Raw genomic sequence first — 26635 nt, forward strand, 5'->3', positions numbered from 1 at the left:
TCGGGGCCCAATGGCTCGAAAGTGGTATTAAAATCACCTGCTATTATTGGTAGTACATTTCCAGGGGTTGCCTGAAGCATTGTATCCAAGGCAACTACCACCTCGGATTTTTTGCCTCCTGGGAGACCCCTAGCATAGACATTAAAAATGTCAACTTTCAGATTCGAAGGGAAGGAAAGCCTTACAGTAAGAATATCGCAATTTGACCCAGGGAGTAAGTGGCTATAGCAGTTAAGACTTTGCCTAACCCAAATAACTAGACCCCCCATAGGGCGACCTGGGTGGCTTTTAACTGCGGGGACATAAAAATTTAGATAACCCTCTTTAAACACAGGATCAATCGCCCAAGTCTCCTGTAGCAGACAAATGTCAAATTTATCGATAAATTCCATCCATGCGGGTGAGTTTAGTTTGGTCCCCACACCCGCCACATTCCATGAAATGAACGATGTCGGACATACCACCCCAGCATGGTCAGAAACGAAACTTCCTAATACGGGAGAACTCACGGGTGCTTGAAATTCCTCATTCCGCCTAGAAAATCCTCCCACTCCTAAAATCTCAACTATGTTTCCGGTACCTGTCGTGACTGGGATGCAGGCACCTTTCTCTATGCATCTGCAATCATTGACAGTCGCTTCAGCTACCCACTTTTCACACCCATCCTCCCCTATATCTGGAGAGACAACACTTAGTGCAATATTTTGGGGGACATAGCGTCAATCACACTCACCCAACCCCGACAAAGCCTCAAACCTATTGAACAGCCTTAAATTGCCCAGAGGGTGTGTATTAGTTTGTTCTGCCGATTTAAAAGCATTCCTTCCAATAGGTACCCTGGGGCCATAGAAATATGATAGGGGGATAGTTTGTATCTGAGGGAACCGATTAGATCGTGGCCAGCTACAAATGTAGTTTACACTTCTCCAGTCTTTGAAGTTAATAATAACACAGTCCCCTTCGGAAGACTTGGGACTCCTTCCCAACCAGTTCACTCTCCTAGCAAACAGAATTTCTGAAAGAATGTTCGGTGGTAATGGGCGGTGTTTGTTGAGCCAAAAGACACACTTATTTTTCAACTCCCCGTAAGTTTCTCGGTTGCCCTGGGCTACTGGAGGTACCCCCACTAATATTACCACATACGGTGCTGATTCAGGTGGGAGATCAATAGTCGGTAGGGTAGCCACAGATCTTGTTACAGGCCCCACGGTACTTGTTACAGGCCCCAAAGATGGATTTAGTGAAGGAACTGTTGGTCTATTCTTTGCAGCATGAGGCCCTTGCTCCGTCCCCACTATGTTCCCAGTATCAGGCAGTGTAGGTGGCAGTGGTGGCAAGGAAGACGCCGCGTTATCTGCCTCAGGGACTCTGGACCCCTCGCTGGTTTCCCCAAAATTGGAAGAATCCGGTGGATTTTGGACTGTTGGTGTTTTTCGTTGTAGGTTTGGAACACTACGCCGTGACCCAACCTGCTACTGGACTGTTGATAATGAAAGTTCCAGACACACCAGTCTATTTTCAATAGACTCCAACCGATCATATATTGGGTTGCATAGTTTTTTAATAGTTCCCTCCAGTTTTTTCCAAAATGGTTGGCCCAGATCAGGATGTGACTCGTTCCTTACAGGTACCTGTAGCCCTCCATGATTTTCAATAATAGGTGATACAGTCTGAGTTTGGCTACCAGATGACGTTACTGCTACGACCCCCTTTGGGGCAGTCTTCTTTGGACACTTAGCTTTCCTACCCTCAGCTTGTATCGGTGGACCGGGACATTTTCTTTTAGCTACCAACCCCCCCTCTATCTGTGCCGGGCCTGATTTTGAATTACAGGCTGAGCGTGTTTTGATGTTAGGTGAGGGGACTCTTTGAGCACCAGGATGGGGGAGTAAAGACATAGATGGAGACAGCTCGTTCGTAAGATCTAGGTGTGGAGAAGAAATATTCTCCACCACCCCCGAGGGAGGGAGTGTTCCCTGGATGTCTTTCTGCCGAGGTAACGGTGATCTAGCTGTTGCCAAATTACCCAAAGAGGAACGTTTATCAAACAGGGTGTCCAAGGATAGTCTTTTTTCCGTAAGTTCTATATCCTTGGCAAGGGCTGGCGATACCCTAATCAAGAAATTGTCCAGTGTTCCCAATAAAGAGCCTCCTGCAGACCTTCTACCATTAAGGGCTGCCTCTGATGGAGTCGCCATGTTCAATGATGTAAGATTACTAGTCCTCCCAACCAAAAATGCCACACAATAATACTCTACTTCGACACTAACCTTGTGCCTGTACTGGAGATGTTAGTGGTCTGGTCCGTCCCTTCCTTGCTCGGGCTTAAACGGGCCCGCCCTTGGCCCGGGCTTCGCCCGGCGTCCCGCGACACGGGGATCTCAGCTGTTTAAATGCGCCTTCAGGCGCTCTGGTCCCGTGTGAGTTGCGCGCTGCCGCTAAGCCTGCCGGGTAATGTAGTCCCCGTGGCGGCGGCGTGATGCTCAGCGTGTTGTGACTCCTGGCGGTGGCGGCGTTTGGTCCTGGCCCCTCTCGTGACTCCTGGCGGTGTCGGCGTTACAGGTAGGTTGTCCCCCCATTTGTTAATGTAAGCTTTTCCTTTTTGATAGCATATTTGTATGCGTTTTACAATCCACCTAGAAATTCCAGCTTTAGAGATGGGGTTGCCTTTATGTGGTGGTGAGAAAGCTACAAACAGTTGTTTTGTTTTTCGAATTGTTTTAGTCGTATCAATGTAATATAGGAGGGCTCTGTTTACGTCTAGGGTGTGTAGAGCTCTTTCTGCTACAGTGTCTGGGTTTTGAAAAAACACTGGCAACTCTCCTGATTGGTTTAGATGAAAAGGAGTAATGACTTTAGGAAGGAATTTTGGATTTGTTCTTAGAACCACTTTGTTACAGTGTAGTTGTAAAAATGGTTCTTGTATAGTGAAAGCCTGAAATTCACCTACCCTCCTGAGAGAGGTAATAGCAGTAAGGAAAGCTGTTTTCCATGTGAGGAATTGCAGTTCGCATTTGTGTAAAGGTTCAAAATGGGGTCCCATGAGCCTAGTAAGAACAATGTTTAGGTTCCACACTGGAGAGGGTGGTAACCTAGGAGGAATGATTCTTTTCAATCCTTCCATAAATGCTTTAATAGCAGGTACCTTAAATAATGACAGATGTTTATTTTGTAGGTATGCAGCAATGGCTGCAAGATGAAGCCTTATAGATGAATATGTTAGACTACATCTTTGTAAGTGTAGAAGGTAGCAAATAATATTTTGGATAGAAGCATCCAATGGATCAATTTGATTATTATTGCAGTAAATAGCACATCTTTTCCATTTGGCTGCATAGCAGGCTCTAGTAGTAGGTCTTCTGGCTTCCTTAATGATATTCATACAGTCTGGTGGTAGGTTAAGGTAACCAAACTCTAAGACTTCAGGAGCCAGATCGCTAGATTCAGTTGATTTGGATCTGGATGTCTGATGTCTCCATGGTTCTGCGTTAGTATGGATGGTGTTAGACACAGTTTTTGGTGTGGAACTATTGAGAGCTCTAGCAGAGTTGTGAACCATGGTAGTCGTGCCTATGTGGGAGCAACTAGGATTATCTTGAGAGACTGTTGTCTTAGCTTGCGTACCACTAGTGGTATTAGTGGGAGTGGCGGAAAAGCGTACCCAAATCTACCTGACCAGTTCATCCATATCGCATTGCCCTTGGACAGCGGGTGAGGAAACCTGGCGGCGAAGGTTGGGCATTTTGCGTTTTCGTGTGTGGCAAACAGATCTATGTCTGGATGACCCCACTTGTGAAAAAATGGTAGAAGAACTTTCTGATGTAGTTCCCATTCGTGAATCTGTTGTGTCTGCCGACTTAAAAGATCTGCTATCTGATTTTGAACACCTGGAAGGTGTTCTGCTAGCAGATACATCTTTTGTGGAATGGGCCATCTCCAAATGTTCTGTGCGAGCTGGGACAGTTGCAGAGAGTGTCCCCCCCCCTGTTTTTGAATATAGTACATGGCTGTCATGTTGTCCGTCTGGATTAAGACAGTCTTGTTCTGTATATGTACTTGGAAGGACTTGAGTGCTAGGAATATTGCTAGCAGCTCTAGGTGATTGATGTAGAATTTTTTTTGCTGAGTGGTCCATTTTCCTTGAGTTGTATGGTGTAGAAGATGGGCTCCCCATCCTGTTAGGGATGCATCTGTTGTAATTACTATTTGTGGAACAGGCTTGAGGAACTGACGCCCTCTGGACAAGTTTTTGGTGTTCCACCACGGCAGAGAGCGATGTGTGCGGCTGTCTACCAACACCAGGTCTGTAAGTTGTCCTTGAGCCTGGTTCCACTGTTGTGCTAGACATTCCTGCATTGGGCGCATTTGCAGTCTTGCATATGGAAGAATAAAAATGCATGATGCCATCATGCCTATTAGTTGCATGTACACTCTGGCTGGGAGAGAGTGTTGTGTTTGAAACTTCGTGACTAAGGCTTGGATGCTCTGTAGCCTGGCTGGACTGGGATGAGCTGTAGCTGTGTTTATTGTAGCCCCTTGGTATTGATGTACATGAGAGGGATGAAGATGTGACTTGGTGTAGTTGATTGAGAATCCCAAGTTGTGCAATTTTTGAATCATTTGTAATGTGTGTTGGGCACACTGATTGAACGACTTGGCTTTTATAAGCCAATCGTCTAGATATGGGAAGACATGGATGTGTTGTCTTCTGAGGTGTGCTGCTACTACTGCTAGGCACTTTGTAAACACTCTTGGTGCAGTTGTGACTCCGAATGGAAGGACTTTGAACTTCTAGCTTCCTGTGAGAAGGATGTATGGGAATGTGGAAGTAGGCGTCCTTAAGATCTAGTGTAGTAAGGAAATTGCCTTGTTGCAACAAAATGGGAGCACTTGTTGTAAAGTGATCATATGAAAATGATCTGAGTGTATATATAGATTGAGGGGCCTGAGGTCTAGAATTGGTCTCAGTGTCCCGTCTTTCTTGGTTATTAGGAAATACAGCGAGTAAACCCCTGTTCCTTGATGTTGTAATGGAATTATTTCTATTGCGTTTTTTAGGAGCAATGAGAGAACCTCTTGTTTGAGCAGCGTTAGATGTTCTGTAGACATTGGACGCTGTCTGGGTGGTATATGTGGAGTGGTAGCTGTAAGTTCTAGGCAGTAGCCATATTGGATAATTTGTCTTACCCACTTGTCTGTTGTGATGGAATTCCAGACAGGTAGGAACTGTGTTAGTCTGCCCCCTACAGGAGTGGAATGGTGTGGGGGAAGCAGACGGAAGAAACTGTTTTGTGTTAGGGGAGGTTTGATTATTGTTATTTCCTCGACCTCTTCCCTTGTTGTTATTGCCCCTGTAGCCTCCTCTAAAATATCCTCTATTGGAGGATGTTTGTGTGTTGGTTTTAAAGGAAGCCGAATTGGCTGCTCCAGCTTCTTTGGAGCCTCCTCTATAAAAGGAGCTTGAAAAAAGGAGCCCTTTGCTTGGGTGGACTGCAGAGCTCCCATAGATTTGGTTGTATCAGTGTCTTTCTTCATTTTCTCAAGTGCTGTGTCTACCTCTGGACCAAAGAATTGTTGTTGGTTAAATGGCTGATTTAAGATAGATGTTTGCACTTCCTGCTTAAATCCTGATATGTGTAGCCATGCATGTCGTCTAAGTAGGACACTAGTGTTTATTGCTCTAGATGCTGTGTGCTTTATATTGGTCAGGTAGATGTTCTAAAAGTGTTTCTAACTGATCATAGTGAACCCTGTTGTATCTTGCGAGGAGGGTCGGTGTGTTAGCTCTGCGCCATGTATTACTAGCTTGGGAAGCTATTCTCTTGCCTGAAGCGTCTATTATCTTTGACTCTTTATCAGGAGGTGGTGCTTCTCCTGATGTCTGAGTTTGCTCGTTTTCTAGTGTTTGAAACGACTAGGGAGTCTAAGGGTAGCTGTCCCTTAATGTAGGCAGGATCCCAGGAGCAGGCCTATAATTTTTCTCTATTCTTTAATTAATGATCCTAGCTCGTACAGGATCTTTAAACACTTCTGGGTCATGCTTAATGACCCCTTTAATCATAGGTAGTATTTGAACTGACTTTTGGGAATGTTCAAAAGTGTCTAGCGAAAAATCTTCTTCTGCATCTGAGTGCATTGTGACATTATGATATATGGCAGCCCTATTAAGTAAATGTCCAAAACCTATATTGTCTTCTGGAGGAGATGGTTTGGATGGGTATGGATGTGGATCTGGGATATCTGGTACATCCTGTGGGTTTGGGTACTCCCAGTCTGGTGTATCACTTGGGTAGGGAAAAGGCTCATCTGGGTCTCACCCCTCCCCTATGGTATACTCATCCTCATTCTGAGGTGGTGTATGTGGAGGTGAAGAATGAGGAGGAGAATTTTGAGGTGAAAGTTTGAAGGAAGTGGAGTTGAAGGAAAGGGTACAGGAGAAGAAGGGTGCATAGGTGATGTGGCAGAATCCTTCTTGACAGGCACTGGACGTGTAGGTGCTGTATCTAATTTCCTCTTTCTGTGTGGCATAGTAGAGACATGTCCTGTTTGTGGATCAATGTAGATCCTTTTTTGCAGAGGATCAGGCTGAAAAAGCTCCTCTTCTTGAGGAACCTCTTTCGGTGTCGATATTTTTGGTTCCTGGCATGGTTGTAGCTTGTCTTTAGCCTTAGGAGCTGGTATAGAGTCCTTTGGCGTAGTTTTCGGCACCAAAGGTATTGTCTTTGGAGTCAAGGCCTGTTTCGTGGGCCTGGAAGCATCGGAAGTAGGCTTTGTGGGTTTCGTCACCAAAGATTTCGGGTTGGAAGCTGTTTTGGTCGGCTTGGAAGCGTCGGAAACAGGCTTCATTGTTTTTGGAGCCGTCTTGTCTTTAGGAGTCGACGGTTTCAGAGTGTGTTTCAGAACCTGGACTTCTTTCGGTTTCGGTGCCGAGGGAGCTGGTGGTATCGCACGTGTGGTTTGCCCGGTCCCTAAGCTACCGGAAGGCTTTAATATTTTCTTCGGAGCCGGGCTCGATGGCGGGTCTTTCAAAGCAGTGTTTCGGTCGTGACTTGGCCCCGAAGGCGGAGTTTTGACCTTTGCCTTCGATTTAGGTGTAGGTGCGGGGGCAGTGGCAGTAGTACTCACGCGTTGACCCGAAGGTATGGAGTCATCGGATTCGTCTGCCTCAGATACGATTTGGAGATCGGAATCTTCCTATGGGGCACATGGACCCTCGTCGAAGATATCCACCGGTTCCAGAGCCGATCTCTGCATATCGTGTCGACGGGCCCTCCAATCTCGAATGGTCTTCTTGGATCGAAAGGATGCACAAGCTGTACAGCTAGACTCGTCGTGTTCTGGCAATAAGCACAGATTACACACCTTGTGATGGTCACTCTGTGGAAATTTTGCTCCACACTCTGGGCATCTCTTGAATGCCCGTCCTTTCCATGAGTTGTAGGCCTCACGGCGTGGATAGGCCCAACGGCCCGTGTCAACGACCGAAATCAATGGGATGATGTCGAGTCGATAGTTATTGATATAGAAAGTTGTTTAGTAGTAAAGTTTTTACGCATTGAACTACTGGAAAAGTAGAATTCGAACCGGAGCGGAAAAGTTACATCCGAACATCGTGGCAGAAAAAAACAATCTAAGGATGAAGTCGATGCCCATGCGCACTATCGTTAAAGGGAGGAGTCACCCATCTTGTCACTACAAAGACTTCTTCCAAGACGACCACAACATGCAATCATCCGAGCCCAACACCAGGTGGCGATCTAATGCTCAGTGTGAGATCTGCAGCTCTACATGCCTCGAACACACTGTTTCTGCAGTATCTTCTCTGGGAAATATTATGAAGTTCAAACTAATCACTTCTTCTAAGAGACTAAGATTCCCCTCCTAAATTGAGGTTCAAATGTGCAAAACAAAATTCATGCAGAACTACATCCATACTGACTATTACAGTTATTGAGGACTTACTACAGATTATGATAAGAATGCTACTTCCAACAAACACCTAGTGCTCTCCTACAAATGGCAAAGTTAAAAAGAAACAGGATAACGTCCAGTTTCAAAAAAAATTCTAACAAAAACATAGTTGGGATCACAACAAAAAACACTACTATTTTAAAAACAATGCAATCTAAATTCAACCCCTCAAATTTTGAGGTTTTTCCTCCCCAGTCTGAGCACTTTTTTGATATTTGGTGCAGTTCGCATTTAAGCCTCCATAACGTTTTGGCTGAAAAGTCTTACCGCCCAAATCTGAACCCTTTTCTGCCACATAAAGGATATTCTAAAATGACTCAGGGGTTTGTGGATTTCCCTTGAAAGAACAGAAAACAATTGACAAAATATAGCATTTGTTTCTAAAAATGCTTTTTTTTTTTTTTAAAGTTCTTTGTCAGAAAGTAAATCTTCTAAAAATCAAAGGCTATGTTTACATCACCCTCTTCACAGCTTACAGGGAAAGGCAGAGTTGTAAAAAACAAAAAAACAAAAAAATTTTCACCAGTTTCGGCAATTTTTAAGTGAGAGTCAATGATTCCTATATTTGCAGTTCACACCTGCTTGGGCAATTTGTGAGGGAAAATCGGTGTAAACTCATGAGTGACTCCAGGAAGCTGCTCATTTTTGAAAAGTAGACAACATTCTGATTTTAGAAGGAGTCAATTGCTCATGGTCTTCCCAAAGAAACGAATCCCTGAAATCAAAAATCCATGACAGTTGGGAAAAATGTTGAAATAGGTGTCAATGTTTATATATGACTGTTTTTCTTTCAAGAGCAGATATACACAAGTAACATGCAGGCCTGTACGCCAAACTCTTTTGATCAATACCAAGCACCAATAGCTGAGCTGCAGCTATTACCTATTTTTTATTGTGTACCGATCATGCATACATTTCTAAGGTAAAATCCAATGCACTAAAAATTAGTATGAATGAAGCTATGCATTAATTTTAAATTTACCCAAGAATCTGAGTTAATGAACTGTGGTCATTTGTACCACTCTGAATTAGGGGTTACCCATAATATGCGATTGAGAAGTAGGTTACCAAAATGAATTCCTTCATCCACGTTGACTTACATCTGGAGGCCAAAAACGAAATAGATAATAGCAAGTATTCTAGTTCCACATTACTCCATATTAAAATTGCTCCCAAGTTGTGTGGTTAGGTCGATTTCCCACAGTGGGCAAGGCTGCCAGAAGCACCAAGAAGGCATCAACGTTTACACTAGGAATTTCAATCTTTAAAACCATGAGGGATGCCTTTGGTAGTTGGGCCCAGGGTCATGGACACCAAAAGAAACATACCACACCTAGACACATCTGAAAACTAGATACTCCGGAAAGACCAGGAAGGTGCAGCTTACATGGATCGCACAACTCATTCTTACCCAGAATGCCATGTAAACATTTCATAAAGGATAATTTGCAGAATTTGCAAGGATAAACAAAAGTGCTTCTACCTAGCATTCTCACACTTCTGATGAATACTGTTCCCCACTTGTGCAATGTAGAGATGGTTCGATTTTTACTTAGAATTTTTGCCTTTTTGGCAATGTGGGAAGATATGGTATTCTGGCCATAGGTTGGATGAGTCTTAGGGCAACATACTAATATGGGACACTTCTGAAAACTAGACACACAGGGAAGTCCAAGGTAGTATATCTTATACAGATCTCAACACTTTTTTTGTATGCAGAATGCTATACAAATGTCAAATGTAGGCAAAACTGACAGATTTTCCTCACATTTATGTTAGAGCAACTTCCTACATCTGTGGGGATAAACAGAAGTCCTACCACCCAGCATTCCTACACTTCTAAAAAAAAAAAAAAAAAAAAAAAATTAGGGCCCTAATTATATAGGGACTACGGCCGTTTCAAGTTAAAGTGGTGTAAATGAGGTCTTAAACAGCTTACAGTTTTGACCATTCCCATGATGTACAATAGGCCCACCCACACATTTAGGGGTTTGGGTTGGAGTAGCATTGCAATCAAGAGAAATGTGAAAACACAGGGTAGTAAGACTTTGTCTATTTACTAAAGGCGCCAAAGTTTTCTGTCACAAAAAGAGTAAAATAATGTTTGGCCCCGACTTTGATAATTTTGGGTAAGAAAAACTGCGGGGTACATGCAAGCCAAACCACTGTGGTTTAATTTGGTTTTCCTAGATTTCAGAATTCCCAGTGTAATAGGGTTTTCATGGGTGCCAACCTACCCTGAGAAAAAATGTTGCAGCTACTCCACCTGGAAAGGGGAAATTGGGTGCATTAGGCATAATTTTAACATTAACAGTACCCATTCTGAGTAAGAAAACGCTACGGGATCCATCTTGGACTCCCTAGGGCCGCTGGGTTTCAGAAATAACCAGAGTTGGTACGGTTCACTGGATGCAGACTGACCGAATGGCTGAATACTGCAGTCTTTCCCTATGGCAAATTATAGGAGACTAGGATTTCTTTGGGTCAAGTTTTGATATATGGGCTTGCAGAGAGAGAGGATAAACCCCCATTCTTCCTAACCCAGAAACATTGTTCTCTTGGCCCCGCCCGATGCCAAGAAGATCCAGCACCCACCCAATTCCTTTTAGTTTTTTCCCTGTTAGGTGGGCTTTCAACCCTCGCAGGCATCAGACTGAGGTGCTTACCTCCAATCTCCCCATCCCAGGAAAGGGAGGAGGGGGTTAGAAAGGACACTAAGCAATCAAAGGAAAAAGTGAGAAATTGAATAGGTTATGGGGCCTGAGCCGGGACAGACATATTTCTGCCCTCATTGGAGGGTTCACCTCCTCCCTTCTTGCTCAAGTGGGCAGAAAGCCTATTAGAGACCAGCCGTGGAATTGAAAAAAAGCTATGGTTTAGGAGGTCAGCTCCTCTTGCACTGGGTCCTACTCCTGGGCATCAAATAGTGTTTCTCACACCTAGGGAATACAAATGGGGGATTTATACCCTCTGTAATGGCCCATATGTCACAACTACACCAAACAAAATCCAGATTTCCCCTCACTTGACATGGTGGCGACTACAGAATTCGGGATCGTGGTCCTTTTGGATATAAATATAGTTTTAGCTACAGAAGGTAGAATATGGAGCCCAGTGCCAAGAGAATCCAGTCCCCACCCTATTTAAAAAAAATAATAATTTAAATCCTGGGCATTAATTACACATCCCTGTTTGTAACAGGGTGCTACCTTTATTTACTATGTATAGCAAAGTCCAGGAGAGTGTACTCGATTGCCAAAAAGAAAAAGTCCTCAGACAGTTTGGCTAGCATCAGGAGACTGTGTTAGTTAAACATATGGCCATGAGTTGAAACAACTCCATCATTTTTAACTGGTGGAAGACTACCCTCTCTTTTAGGCCTTTCTTTGTTACTCCTGTGACCACCTCCAAAGGGTGATCTCTGGGGCCACACTGACTGTGTACCATTCTCTCAGTGGAACACAGCCAGTAGGCCTACCAAGATCTATTTTTGCCTCTGCATCACGTCTGTAATATGGAACTTGCACAAAGGAAACAAACTCCCTTATTCACATGCTACCACGCTGTTAGACCTGACATTGTTGATGTGTTATTCCCCTAAACCTTTTGACTTCACCCCTCCTGTTTTGCTGAATTAGTTTTGTTGGCTCAAGGGCTCTGTGCAGGAACGGACTGGCTTCCGGTCGTTTTGGAATGCTGCTGAGCTGGGGGCTGATTTCGTTGGTGGGGACCTGCATGTGCTGAACGATATTCATTTTGCTTTGTTTGTTTCAAAGCACACGCAGGTCTCCAACACAATCAGACCCCACCGCAGTGAAATCAGCCCCCAGCTCGGCAGCATTCCAAAAAGCCCGGAAGTTAGTGCGGCCCTGGCTCTGAGCACTTTACTTATCAATACGGGGAGCGACCCCACTACCCAAGAGAAGGGGTACCATAGGTAAATAAAAAAAACGAATTCTCTTGTGTCAACCAAAAGGTTCTCAACCTACACATAAATTCATATAATTCCCAACATACAATGGGCCAGAAGCACACAGTCCTTGCACACAATGTTAAAAACTGACCCTATTTGGCAATTATAATACACACACTCATAACTACCAAAGGTATATGAAAAATATATATATTTATTAAAAACAATTTGTCTACTAATTTTGCTATCCTAAAAAAGATCATAGATTGATCAGATTTACAACAATGAAGAAGGTGGCTGTTATCAAGAGATACCACCGAAACGAGTCAACCCCTTTTTTCTTACTTCTGTGGTTGTATCCAAGGAACATGTTCATGCCCAATAGATGATTTTATTGATGGACACTGGAACAGACAAATGAAATTAATTCCATGTGGAACAACCTAAATGTGATGTGATGAATAGATTGCACATTTTCTGTGTCTCTCATAAATTACACATGTATGGTACTGTGGTTTTTAATATATTTTTGTAAATCTGATCAATCTATGATCTTTTAGAATTGCAAAATTAGTAGACAAATTATTTTTTAATAAATATATATATTTTTCATATACCTTTGGTAGTTATGAGTGTGTGTATTATAATTGGCAAATAGGGTCAGTTTTTAACTTTGTGTGCAAGGACGGTGTGCTTCTGGCCCATTGTATGTTGGGAATTATATGAATTTATGTGTTGGTTGAGAACCTTTTGGTTGTCCCAAGAGAATTATGAATTTTTATTTATCTGTGCACTTTACAACAGCAGGTGAATACCCTCATGGGTGACAAGCAACACTCTAGATATCCATCTTACATTACACCACTGCTAACTAGTGCTAACGTTCTGGTAACATTTGAGTACACCTAATTGGCACATTTAATTTACTTGCAAGTCCCTAACATATGGTACTATCTGTACCTAGGGCCTGCATATTAGATGTTAACAGTGGACCTGCAGCACTCCTCGTGCCACCCACTAAATTGGACTTTTAAAACATGAATCAGGCTTGCCACTGCAGCACGTAGTGCAGTTTTAAACTGTCAAGTCAACCTGGCCAAGTAAACCATTTACCAGGCCTACCCCAGGCCGAGTAAACCCTTTGCCATGCCTACTCCAACAGTAGGCCCCAAAGGATCACAGGGCAGGGTGCATTGTGTTTAAAAAGTAGGACTTGTGTACTAAAGTTTTACATGTACCAGCAGTTAAATACTCCAAAAGCCGTTTTTCACTACTGGAAAGAAAATATCTCCCATTGATACTGGGTTATCTTATTGGATTTAATAAGTGATAACTTTAGACTGGGAGCAGATAGAGATATGCTGTTTACAATCAAATGAATTGCAATTTAAAATCCTCTTTCATGGTAAAGTTGGATTTTAAAGTCACTATCCTGAAAATGCCACTTTTAAAAAGTTAACATTTTCTTGTCCCAACCATTTGTGTCTTCTGCCAGTGATCTGGGTCATATGACTCTGACTGGCTCTGCTTTTAGAATTAGTGTTTTTCTCCCAGACAGTGACACAAAGGGGGCTTAGGTGTGAGGAAAATGGGCCATCTTGGCAGGATGACTGTGGATGGGCTGTACCCAGCTCCACTCAGACTGCAAGGATTTTGCTTCCTACCCACATAGAGGAATATGACACGATGCCTGTCCTATCTTTTGAAACACCAGACAGTTTTGAGCCTTGACAGTAGAAGAACTTTCCAGAACCAGATGTGGCGGTAGGGTAGGGAGTTCACCACACAAAACTGGCACCAGTTGTAAGTATTGGGCATCCAGAGCCACTCATCAGAACACTCCTAGACCTGTGGAAGTTACAGACGAACTGCCCTGCTGCCTGAAGGACCGCCTTGGTGTCTGAGAAGAAAGGCTGGATCTGCTTGCCTTTATCCCAGGCTAACCAGATTGACTCAAAGGGCCAGCTGAATGATTTCCTGTTTGAGCTACAGAGACACAATAAGCTTCAGAGACCTCCCTGCAACTGCCCAGCTGACCTGCTGCAACTGGACCTTCCTAAGGGCTGTTGGCCTCAGCTGGCATGAATCCTAGACACCCCCCAAGAAGTGCCACGCCAGGTTCAGGACCCTTGGCTGGAATCCGAGTGTATTCATCCTGAAGAAAAAGAGCAAATCTTGAAGTTTGGGATCTTCGTGACACTGAACAGCCCCATTCGCAGCACGATTCTGCCACCTGCAATGACCACAAATGCAAGACCATCACTTTGCAGTACAGGAACAACAGTCCGGACGACCGCATACGGGAAGCTACAGTGACGACCGTTCAGTACGCTGACCTGCTCTCCATGCTACAACGTCGACATTCTGAGATACTCAGCCTTCCCCTCCACCGTTAATGGAACTTTTTGTGCTGGACCCTAAAAGATAACTTGTCAGTGGGACTAACCTGGTACTTTTATCCAACCTGTGCTCCATCATGGTTTGCCTTAACTTGTGACTTTTGCCAGGCTAGTCCGACCAGAAGACCATTAATGATGCTTTTAGGTGCTATTTTCACACACAAAAAAACGTAAGAATTTAATAACTCAGATTCTGTTGATTGGATGGTTGTCATTCTGGTAACATTCTATTATCTAAAATTTACTCTATTTTTCTAAATTGATTTGGGGTTTTTCTTGTGTTGCATTTTCACTTTATTACGGTTTGTGTGCTGCTTAAATACTTTACACATTACCTCTAAGTTAAGCATAACTGCTTTGTGCTGAGCTACCAGAGGTTTAAGCAGAGGTTAATCCAGTGACTTTTGTGGTTCACTAGGACTGTGGTTGTTGCCTGAGTGGGGCTTCCACCCTTCTCAACCAATAACCCAATTTGTTTACACACACCCACTTTGGAAACTCATGTATGACACCAGAACATTTCCAACATAGAATCAAAATAAATACAACACTTTGCCAATCACACACTGCTCCATGCTGTAGGATAAACACTATCTAAATGCTACAGCACAGAACAGTATGTCTGCATTACAATACACTGAATTATGCTGGAGAAAGTATAATTGGGGAAGTAACAGCACATTAATGGGATCGTAATGCTCATTCACAGTACTACTTACTTAAATGGACTTTCAATCGATGTAGTTGTAACCTTAAAGTGCTTGTACCTTCTTGCATTCATCCTTTCATTTGTTGTAATCCCTAGACAAGAAATCTGTGAAAAGAAATATTAGAGGATCTTAAAGTTCAATACACAAGTTCTTAACTTTGTGCCCTATAATCTGAGCAATAAACAGTTTACCACTGTGACCGCCCACACACATCTTCATTTGAAAGTTGCTTATGCTTTTCCAGCAATTGTAAAAAGAAGCAAGTTTCTATTGGGTAAGTAAGATATCAAAACTGAAGATCTAATTAGCCACACCTTAACAAATGTTCATAAAATTGCAGCGGCAGTGAGCAAGATCGCATAAACTTTTCTCCCATCTCCCCATGTGTTTAATACTCGGAGCACCTAGATTTCTGTTAAAGACAGGACATAATAAGGAGTACATGTTTCCTACTGTATGACACCTACTGTCAGAGCCATGTTTATATTCACTAACTATTGGATTAACCAACGGCATACAGAGGTTTAGACAAATGACAGGTATTTGAAAAGATTCAGGAGCACCCGACTACAGGGGGTACTACCTTTTCTTCGAAACCAAAGAGAAATATCATCATTATGTCCAAAGTTTGTTTCTGGACCACATGGAGTCAATAGCTTTATGAAAATCAAACCTGTAGTATGTCTGTTGAGTAAGCCATACTGGCCTTGTTTCACACAGCCTTTTGTGCACTTAACTTCCGTGCGCAAATAAATAAATCCACAAGGGAAACCCAAGACAAAAAAAAAGGTATTGCCACATTTCTCATCACAAACAGTTTGATGATACTTGCTTTCCTCCAGTATTTTTAAATTTAGAGCCAGGCAGATGTGTGGTTGATCCACACAGGTCTTGTAAAGGTAGGTGAGACGCAAATAAACTTGTACTTTTGTGAGCATTCACAGTTCCCTTCTACAAGACGCTTGCTACCCTAGCAATGACTGGACATTCCTTTGGTCAAGGGAGCTGCACGAGTAAGGTTGTTTACAAGGTGGAAAGTAACTTTGCAATATTTAATGGAGTTCAAGTGATGTAGTTCGTCCACTAGGAAAAATATCGGTCCCATCATGAAAAAAATTAACTCAGGTAAAAGGTGCAACTGCAGACTTGTGTCACAAATGAGGATACCTAAGTGAGTACTCCTCAAAAACTAGGAACAGGAGGTTTTGCAGGTTACTGGAAGTCATGGGAATTCCATAACAGTCAGAAAGTTTTGTCAAATGCAGTAGCGATTGTATCGGAACAAATTTCCAGTGCTTCAACATGGTCTTTCGCAAATTGGTCCCCCTTGTCATACCCTTGATTAAGTTATGGAAGACTTCAAACTAAGGCCACGTATCAAATCATCCTCACATTTTCAAACAATTCATACTCGTTTTGATTTAACGACCCCTGAAGTACCACCAGGATTCGGCTATTTAAATTTGAATGAATATGACCTTCATTTGTGGTGCTGATGAGCCTCTGCTAATCCCCAAAGCTCATTTTCTCTCTTATCCCTTTGGCATAAGGAGCATTTTCAGATTTTTCTGACCCTCCTAGCTTTCATTGCACATTGGAAAACACTAAAATGGATGGAGGAAGAGAGACTCCCAACTACCATGGGAGGCTGCACCAATGAACAAGCATTGTCAAAGTTAATAGGTCTCCTCTACCAGACCGGTTACCTTTTCCAATTATTTTTTGTCACGCTGTACAGCATTGCGTCTGCTGCGTCATACTGTAGTCACACGCAGGCGTTCAGCACACATGCACACAAAAGTCAAACTTTTTTTTTTTACTGCTCCGAGATGGATTGGTAAATAAATCATAGTGGTACAAGATTGCTCGTATAAAGCGCAGTGCAAGAGCACTGAAAAGTAAATGAGCGAGTGAGTGAAGCAACTTGAGGGACAAACAAGAAGAAGAGTGCAATGTGGAGAAAGTAGGGGAGAATCGTAAGGGGAGACAGAGCAGTATGGAGGGGAGAAAAAAGAGCTCATGAAGAAGACAGCTGGAAACACATGCACTCTCACGAAGTGCTTAAATAAAAAAAAAATAGATCCCTAAAGGTGAGTATAGAAGCCAACTAATCAGTCAACTAGATGGTAAATAGGCAATGCTCCAAGGGAGGGACAACGATTCAAAGGCTTAAACAAGGAAAGCCATCCAAAAGAAACCAAGCAATTAAGAGTCACAGTAAAACCAACCAATGGGTGTGCTGCAAAATCGTTTATTCTTGGTAAGCCCATAATAGGTCTTTCGCACCACTGTCGGGTAGGCTCAAACTAAAAAAGCAGACAGAGCGAGTTTCCATGCTAAGGAGGGGAAACCCCCATATCCGTATAAATACCCAGAAAGGTGGACTCCTACAAGAATGATGGCGATGGGACAGGGAGTTGTCTAGGCGTTAGGTGACCAAGCGGTTGGGTAAGGGGAATGCAGTGGTGGTAACTGGGAGTTTCTCTGCCATTGCTGCTCCATGTGTGCTATTTTCAAGGAAGCATGCAGTGCTGCTTTTTTTGTAATTCTGTATGTGAGGTAATCTGGAGCAGTTGCTGACTAAGCTGAGCTTGTTGGACTAAGAAAACTTGAACAGTTTCTGTGCGAGGGAAGATTTATTGCTTCTGCCTGTGTGTGAATAAAGTTTGTATTTACGGCTTACACTAAATGCTGTATGTGAGGACAGGCTTGGAAATGAGTAGTATGGTATATTTAGCTGCATCATCTGGTACTCTGTATGTCCAATGGAAGTTCTATCGACCAACAAACATCTTTTGCAGGGTTTACCAGAAGAGACATCAGAATCTGTATTAAGGGACAGAATGGCAGCCAATTCCTGTTTTCAATCACACCCCAGCTACTAGAAGGATTAGTTCGATTCGATTCGATAAGTCTTTATTTCGAATAAAAGATTCATAAAAGACAGTGTACAATCATACATACATATTAAAAAACATTTTACAATAAGATACTAGTATACACATTTCATTCCTAGGAGCAATTAAAAAATACTTCATAATTGTGTATAATAAGACAGATGGGACGCAAATAAATGCACATAAATGGATACCGCTAAGAAAAAACATACAGAATACTATGTGTGACTGAAAGAAGGCTTTCAACATACGGGGATACCCAATTTTTTGGATCGAATAAGCCATGCCCATTTCAAAAATTTGGCAACACATACCACTACAGTTTCAGATCTAATAGTACGAAGTTTCAGAAGTGCATCTTGATAGCCTCTACTATTAAGGGTCAAGCAAATCGGTCTTAACCACTTGCTTCTTGGTGCTCCATAGATAGGACAACCAAAGAAGAAGTGACCCATACTTTCTTCCTGGTCTGGGCACCAGGGGCAGTTGTTTCCTACACACTTGTCCCATTTTGCTCTAAAAGTGTTGATGGGCAAAGTGCCAACTCGAAACTGATGGTAAAGTTTTCGATCCAATACACTTGTGATTAGGTCCCAGTACTGTTCTAACAAGGGGACATCCTTGTGCACTAAGAAGGAGCCAGTTAGATTAACGTCACATGATTGGTTTACAAGAATAGATTTTCTCCAGGCCCAGAAGAGTGCCTTAAACTCATGTTTGGATGGGAATCTGGACCCCCCTGGGTTAGACCAGAGCTCTGGAAGGCCCATTAGGTTCAATGTATTTTTCACTACCCCGAACCATTGTAATGACTGTGCCCCCCACATCAGTTTAACTTCCTCCAACTCTTGGGTAAACAGACCAAGCTCGGGAGTGGACCAGAGACGGCGCCAAAAGGCCACCAGTCGGTACTGGGCCATCTCGTCGATTGGTCTGCAACCAAGGTCCAATAGTAGGGGTTTAGTAGGGGTAGACTGGGGGAGGCTAACCAGATTCCGTAAAAACCTGTTCTGAGCAGTTACCAAACTGGAAAGATTTTTATGACCCCAGACTTCGGCTCCGTAAAGGGTGGCAGAGACAACTTTCGCGTCATAAATTTTTAGAACAGGGGTAACACACCTAGTTAGCGAATTCCTCTGTTCACGAATCAAACTGCCAGCCAACCTATTGAATTTGAGTTTGGATGTTTCCACTTGGGGATTCCAAGTGAGACGATGATCTAGGGTCACTCCAAGGTATGTCATGGTCATAACCTGCTCAATCGGGACTCCGTTTAAGGAGACTGTGCACTTAGGGGGATTTTTCTTGCAAAAAACCATAAATTTGGTTTTGTCCGCGTTTATTTGCAAGTCGTTCGAAGTGCAGAACTCAGAGAATCTGTTCAAGGCTACCTAGAGTCCGGCTCTTGTTTTAGAAAGCAGAAGGGTGTCATCTGCAAAGATCAACATGGGGTACTTTCGACCACCCAACTTAGGAGCATCCGACTGGGTGTTGAGGAAGAAATGTGTGACCTGATTAATAAATAAGAGAAACAACGTAGGGGCAAGGACACAGCCTTGACGCACCCCTCGTTGTACTGGGAATCGTTTGGTCACCTGCCCCTGACTACCCCACCTAACCTGGGCATAGTTGTCCTCATGGAGTCGCTGGACTAAAATCAAAAGCTCAGGCGGAAAACCCATGTGACTAAGAGCCTCCCACAGCTTTTTTCTTGGCACTAAGTCGAAAGCCGACTTAAGATCAACGAATGCAGCAAATAACATACCTCCGCCCAACAGGACCACCTTCCAAAAGAGTAGTGTAAACCGAAAAACTTGGTCCACAGTACTAGTCCCAAACCTAAAACCCGCCTGCATAGGGGAAAGTACATTATTTGAGTCGATCCAGTCCAGAATTCTTGCCAAGATCATTCTCGACACGATTTTCTGAACTGAGTCGATCAAACTAATGGGCCGATAGTTATTGGGGAGGGAGCGGTCACCCTTCTTATGTACTGGCAAGATTTCTGCCCCCTTCCATGAAAAAGGGATCTCGGCCCCTGAAGCTATGTTATTTGCCAGTAGGGTGATATAGGGAATCCATAGGTCAGGTTTAAGTTTAAAAAGGTCAGCGGGAATAGTGTCAATACCAGGAGCTTTACCCGACTGAACTAACTCGAGGGCAAGTGCGGTGTCAGATTCCGAGAACAAGAGACTGTCTCCTGTCAGTGATAGTAGTGGTGGGACAGCGGGTTTTGTCGGCGATACCTCCGCAACATTAGGGTCATTAAATTGAGCGGTATAAAAATCCACCCATGTTTGAGCAGAAACATGGTTTACCGGGATCTGGGCAGCAGGATCCTTTCCCCTCCTTAAGATCAGCCAGAAATCAGTTGGATTAGGGGAATCACATGCACCAAGAAGGTCAAGCCAAAAGGAATCATCCCACTCTCGTTTAGCAGCCTGGATAGTGTGCTTATAGTATTGCCTTGCTATCCTTATGACATCAAGGTTCCTGGCCTTTATGGCAGCTAATAGGTCACTGTGGGCGGCTCTACATTTCTTGTTATACCATTTTTTGTGTACTCTGGTATTAACAGACCTTGATGGTTTCGTGAGTAGGTTCTTGAGGGTCGAAAAACACTCCTCATGAAGATTGGTAATTGTGGAATCTGGATTACCAACTGGGGATAGCAAAAGCATTCTATTCCATACGTCCCGTACCTTTTCCTCAATCAATGAAATAAGTGTGGGATCCTCCAACACCCTAGGCCATTTCACGCGGCGCCTGTTATCGCACAAAATAACATCAGATGTTAGACTATTAGTGCTCCTAACGGGTGCCCCCACACCTTGGACCAAAACCTCAAGCGAAAGGGGATTATGATCGCTCTCTGGGCGAGGCTCTATCACCATGTCTTGCACAATGGACCAATACTGTATGTTAATCAATATATAATCAATACGGCTAGAAGACAAGCCGTTGTCGAAAGTGTTGGACCCAAGACAATCAGAACGTGTACGCCCATTGGCGGCCCTAAGGCCCCATTCCAAGCAAAAGCCCAGCCAATGTAAGGCTGCCTCAGTGCCCCTGACACCCTTTGCAATAGTAAGTGGGGGGATTGCCCAAACGATGTCCTCCTCAGAGCCTACATCCTCTGCCAAAGTAGAGATGGGCTCGATGGGAGTATTCAAGTCTCCTGCTACTATTACGATCTGGTTGGTCCCAAGATTCTTGAATAGAAGATCCAGATCGTCCAGGACAGCTTGTTTTTTCCCACCCTGATGACCACGAGCATAGACATCAACTAAAAGGATATCAGTGGTATTAGATTTAGTCAGTCTAATGCATAAGAGGTCCGCACACTCCACCAGTATTTCCCTACCATGAAAGCCCAAGGTGTTTTTTATCCAAATAGTAAGACCACCAGAGGCCCTACCCTTGGGGCTCTTAATTGCTGGTTTTGAGAAGTTCAGATAACCCAACCTATACAATGGAATAGTTGACCAAGTTTCTTGAAGAATGACAATATCATATGAGTCGATAAAATTGACCCAATCGTCATTCTCCAGGCGTCCCCGTAGTCCTGCAATATTCCAGGAAATCATTCTTAGTGGGCAATCCCTAGTCGGTGCGCATGGTAGCAGTGACACCCCCTTAACTTCATTATTGACCAAAGCAGGAGTGAATAAATGATTAGTTACTTACCTGTAATCCTAGTTCTCATCCAGGGTATACTCAAAGTCATAATCTATGAATAATCCCTGCCCATGTGCGGGATCCCCGAGCATACAGAAAATACATATATATATATATATTACCTACTGGCGGTCGCCAGTAGGTATATATAGTTAGGATTTTTTCTCTATGGGATTTTTGAAAATTCTATGTCTAATAACTTTGGCGTTTGTGGACGGAATTGGCTGAAATTTCCTGGAAAATGGAACATTTTGTTTCTGAGCAGCCCCTGGAAATTTGGGGGGGGTTTGTCAAAGGGGGGCCGAGAAAAAAGGGGGGTCCCAAAACGTGTTTTTAACATTGAGTTTTCCATAGGGCGGTTGGCCTCACTTTTAGCCCGAACGGCTGAATGGATTTCCACAAAACTTGGCAAAATTGTAGGGACTGGTAGCCCGATGTGCCTTTGCTAGGTCTCAATATATGTGCTTCAGTGGATTTTGAGAAATTAACGTTCAAAAAAAGATATATATCTGTAACAGCGGACCGGGCAGCGCTCCGGTTCGCGGACTTTTCGCGGTACGGAGCTTTGTGAAGCGAAGCTGATTGGTTCTCCGGCGTCTGTGAACATTCCAAACAGTCCGTAGCGGCCGCCATCTTGTCTCTCGGTAGGATCGAGAGACAAGAGGAGGCCAAAGCGAAGGGGCAAATGACCATAAGGGGCATAGTAGATCCTCGCTGACTCCCTAGGTTTGATGTGGAGGTTTTAAAAGGGCCCCGCGGGGCAAAAAAAAAAAATAATAATAATAATCGAACGGCTGAATGGATTTGCACGAAACTGGGCAAAATATTAGGGACTGGTAGCCCGATGTGCCTTTGCTAGGTCTCAATATATGTGCTCCAGTGGATTTTGAGAAATTAACGTTAAAAAAAAGATATATATCTGTAACAGCGCTCCGCTTCGCGTACTTTTCGCGTTACGGAGCTTTGCGAAGCTGATTGGTTCTCCGGCGTCTGTAAACATTCCAAACAGTCCGTAGCGGCCGCCATCTTGTCTCTCGGTAGGATCGAGAGACAAGAGGAGGCCAAAGCGAAGGGGCAAATGACCATAAGGGAGCATAGTAGATCCTCCCTGACCTCTTAGGTTTGATCTACCATTTTGCCAAGTTTGGTGTAATTCCGTTCAGCCATTCAGGCTGTAGACGTATGTAAATGTCCTATGGAAAATTGCATGGGGAAAACACATTTGAAAGTGTTGAAATTTAGAACCAATTAAAATGTTACTTTGGTTTTGTATTTGTGTGTGATGAAAGTTAATTGGTTATGTATATCTCAAATGAGAGGAAACCACAGCCATTTTGTGATACTACTGTCTGAGGTACATTTGTGAGGAATTTTTGGTGCTCAATTTCTGGTGTTTGGTTTACACAGTACTAACACTTCTCCTACTTTTAAAAAGGTGAGTTGTTAATTTGTAAGGGGAACTATGTTGTACACTTTAAGATAATTTGAAAAATGTTTTCTGTTATTTATTTACAGTCCTTCTGTTATACTAAATACTTGATAAAGTTAGTTTTATATTATGTATTACTAAAAACGATAAATGAAAGTGATTATTTTTTTCTGCAATTTACAGCAAGCAATTTCAAAATAAAATGGCTCACAATGAAGAGACCGTGGCAATTTCTTTTGAATTATCCACTACATTGATTGAAATTGACAGCACCAATAATGAAATATTGTCACAAGGAGGAGATGACTTGAATGATTTTTTTGATCAATCTGTTGATGGCGAATTTATCGAATGTTTGGAGACCATAGAGTTACAAGAATCATCATTGCAGACTTTTAATGAGGAGATTCCAGATGAGATGATTGAAGAGGAAATTCCTGATGAGGACATGTTACTAGTTCTTTCAAATTTAGAAAATTCAGAAGAATAAATTTATATTTAGAAATGAAAAATTGTTTGAGACATTATTCATTTTTATTTTTAATTTATGAGGTTGTAGCGAAGTGATTGTAGTATAAAATGAGACTTATAGTATAGAGTGCAACATTTTTATGTTACATGGTAAGTTTACTCATATTTACTTCCCTTCTCCCACTATATTATCTCCAATGTGTATTTGACATCTCTTCTTCATCTCCGGCCTCCTTTCTCTCACTGTGTGTCTCTGATGCATCTTATCGCTGCTATTTTGTGTAATTACAGAAGAGAGTAAAATAAAATAGTTCGGAACGTGATAAGGGGGCAAAGTAGAGTACCCCTCACCCCCTAGGCCTTCTCAGGCGGTCCCAAAAGGATCAGTTTCTGTTTTACTGAGAGATTATGGTATGAGTTCCATATACCACAATAACTTGCATTACAACATGCAAGATATCTATCTCCTATTACCAACTTTTGGAGATATTCGCGCTAAGCGCGAATATCTCCAAAAACTAACACCTGCCCTGAGCAGTTCTTAGCCATGTTATCCAATGGGAGGTGGATAACATGGCTAAGAGCATTAGCTCGGTAATGCATGAATATCGCTGACTTTTTAGCGATATTCATGCATTGCGGCCGTTTTTTATCGCATTTGCGATAAACCTTGATAATAGCAAGGTTTATCTTCGATAATTTCTGACGATGCTTAGCGGTAAAAAATTCGTTGGTAAGCATCGTTAGCGATAAATATCGCTTAACTTTGGTAATATGCACCAACGTCTGTTAACGTTCGATTCGAAGGAAATGAAGTGTTGAAAAACATTGTTTGCGCCATCTTGCCTTTTTTGAAATGCCACACTTTTGTCGTGCACAGCAGCCATTTTAGATGCCTTGACCAGATCCACTCTCTGCACGCTGTTGATTCGTAGCATGGCTCCCCACCCTCGCAAGCATCTTCCCCAGGCAGTGGTCACCCCCGCTCTCTGTCTTATGCATGGGCAATAAACCTCCCCCCATCTGCGCTGCTCTTCCCTGAGAATCACACTCTGTGCCCGCCCGACACCTCCCTTTCGCCCTATTCACTACCGCACCCTCTGACACTCCTCTTCCTCTGTGTCCGATTGTCCAGGCTATCATCTAGCCCTGCAGATGTAGTTTATGGCCCCAGCTGTAAAGAATCACCCCTCTTCAAAGGAGTTATAGTAGATCAAGGCCCACACCCGATGAGATCCGTCACACCACACGTGTTCCTACTATCTGAAAACCATCCTGTATTGTGATTGGGGAGGGGACCGAGCCTGAAGCGGAAGATTCCAGGGATGACTCTTTGTACATCAAAGTTTTTACATTTATGTGTCACATTAAAAATATATAGCACTCCAACAAAGTAGTAGGATTATAAAACTTTAATAACTTATAAATATATACAACAAAACAAAAACAGTAAAAATATTTAAACAACGAAGAGACCGTGGCAATTTCTTTTGAATTATCCAATACATTTATTGAAATTGACAGCACCAATAATGAAATATTCTCACAAGCAGGAGATGACTTGAATGATTTTTTTGATCAATCTCTTGATGGCGAATTTATCGAATGTTTGGAGACCATAGAGTTACAAGAATCATCATTGCAGACTTTTCATGAGGAAATTCCTGATGAGGACATGTTACTAGTTCTTTCAAATTATGAAAATTCAGAAGATGTTGCCTGGGTGCCGCACTGATTTGGGTATCCGGCGTGGGGCGTCCCGGGGGGTGGATTGTCAGTAGCGGTCTGTTGTGCGAATAGTTCCAAGGCAGCAGAAAGCGCTGAAATCTGGATGTCACGAAGGTGATGTCTAGTAAGTTGCCGCCCAGCAAATAACGGCGTGGGGCACCGCGGGGGTGAGTGAGTCCAGTAGGCACCACAGCTATACTTACCGGCATTGCAGAATTACTGCTGGGGACAATGCCTGTGCTGTAGCAGGGTCACAGCAGAAACAAAAAGGATTCTGTTGAAGATGTTGTTGGTTTTCAATTTGAAAACAGTTCTGGTGTCAACTGCTATGCTAATGTAGTGGTTAATGTTTTGTTTTCTCTAGAAAATGTAAAAGAGGGGGAGGCAGTCCAAAGTTCTGGTAAAAGGGCAAAGGAAAGGATCGGTGGTTTGAACTATCAGTCAAAAAGGGGAGGGGGTGCAACAATTTTTCCTACCGGGTCACAGTGTGCTTTCACCGGAACTGAGGTCTGCAGGATTCTAGTCATTCAAAGTGAGGCTGGCGCCAGCATGGGAGTGCCGACGTCCCGCGGATACAGTTTCGTCACTCCACGGGCGATCATGGCAGTCATTCCCCATCGGGGGTGTCTGCGGGGGTCGGAGACTCCCGCGGCTCCTCTAGAATCTTCAAGGTCGTGGAGGACTACGGTGGTGGAGTCAACCAGTGACCGGGCCATTTCTTTATGCTGGGCCCGCTCTTGCCAGGTCGACCGCCATTTTGAGAGTTCGGTAGCTACTGGCGATCGCGGGGTCAAATGAGCGGACGGGCTCCACCCTGCCGGGCGAGACGTTGCAGCATCGCCACAGTGGAAGAACCCTTTTCCGGGCGCCTGGAGCGCTGAGGGTGCAGGTGGGAAGCCTCCACTGGGGAGGCGGGAGAGGCCTGTTCGCACCGTCTCTCCCTCCCAGTGCACCCCACGGCGTCTCGCTTGAGATTTGTTATGGCCGGACCAGGCGATGAGGACGAGGGGGGGGGGGGGGTCGGAGGCATGTGCAAGACATCCCCCCCCCAGGGTTGTTGCAGCAATTATTCAAGAAAGAAGAAATGTCCCGTCCGTCTTTGGGCCGGGCTTCCGGTGGATGTCGGCCGGACGCCCCTTGCTCTGGCCCCATGAACGGGTTCCTTGGTTTATCGGCTGCAGCCGGATCCCATCGGCCCCGGCCGTTGGTGGCCGGACCGGTAGAGAATGTGGCGGGACTACCTGCAACTCTCAAGGGCCACCGCGGCCGGACTGGGAGAGAGAGGGGAGGGTCGAGGACACGGACATTCCCCCCCCTGCAACTCTCCAGCGTTGTCAATCCCCCTGGCCGGGTCCCGCTGGCCTCGGCCTCTCCTCCGGCTACACCCTACGTGATGATCTCCTGGCCGAGGCGTGGCAGCAGGACCCGCCTTATATGTG

At 43.8% G+C, this 26635-nt stretch overlaps 1 protein-coding gene across 2 annotated transcripts in view; it reads right to left on the bottom strand.

Annotated features, from left to right (window-relative positions):
* Positions 1-26635, bottom strand: part of ZDHHC17 (zDHHC palmitoyltransferase 17) — a 528357-nt gene that overhangs the window by 11353 nt on the left and 490369 nt on the right. For both annotated transcript variants that reach the window (XM_078674258.1, XM_078674257.1), the window contains one exon: positions 15003-15097. In XM_078674258.1, the coding sequence (XP_078530384.1) occupies positions 15003-15097 (95 nt within the window). The remainder of the gene's footprint in view (positions 1-15002; positions 15098-26635) is intronic.

Source organism: Lissotriton helveticus, chromosome 1_1 (assembly GCF_964261635.1).
Source record: "Lissotriton helveticus chromosome 1_1, aLisHel1.1, whole genome shotgun sequence".
NCBI lineage: Eukaryota > Metazoa > Chordata > Amphibia > Caudata > Salamandridae > Lissotriton > Lissotriton helveticus.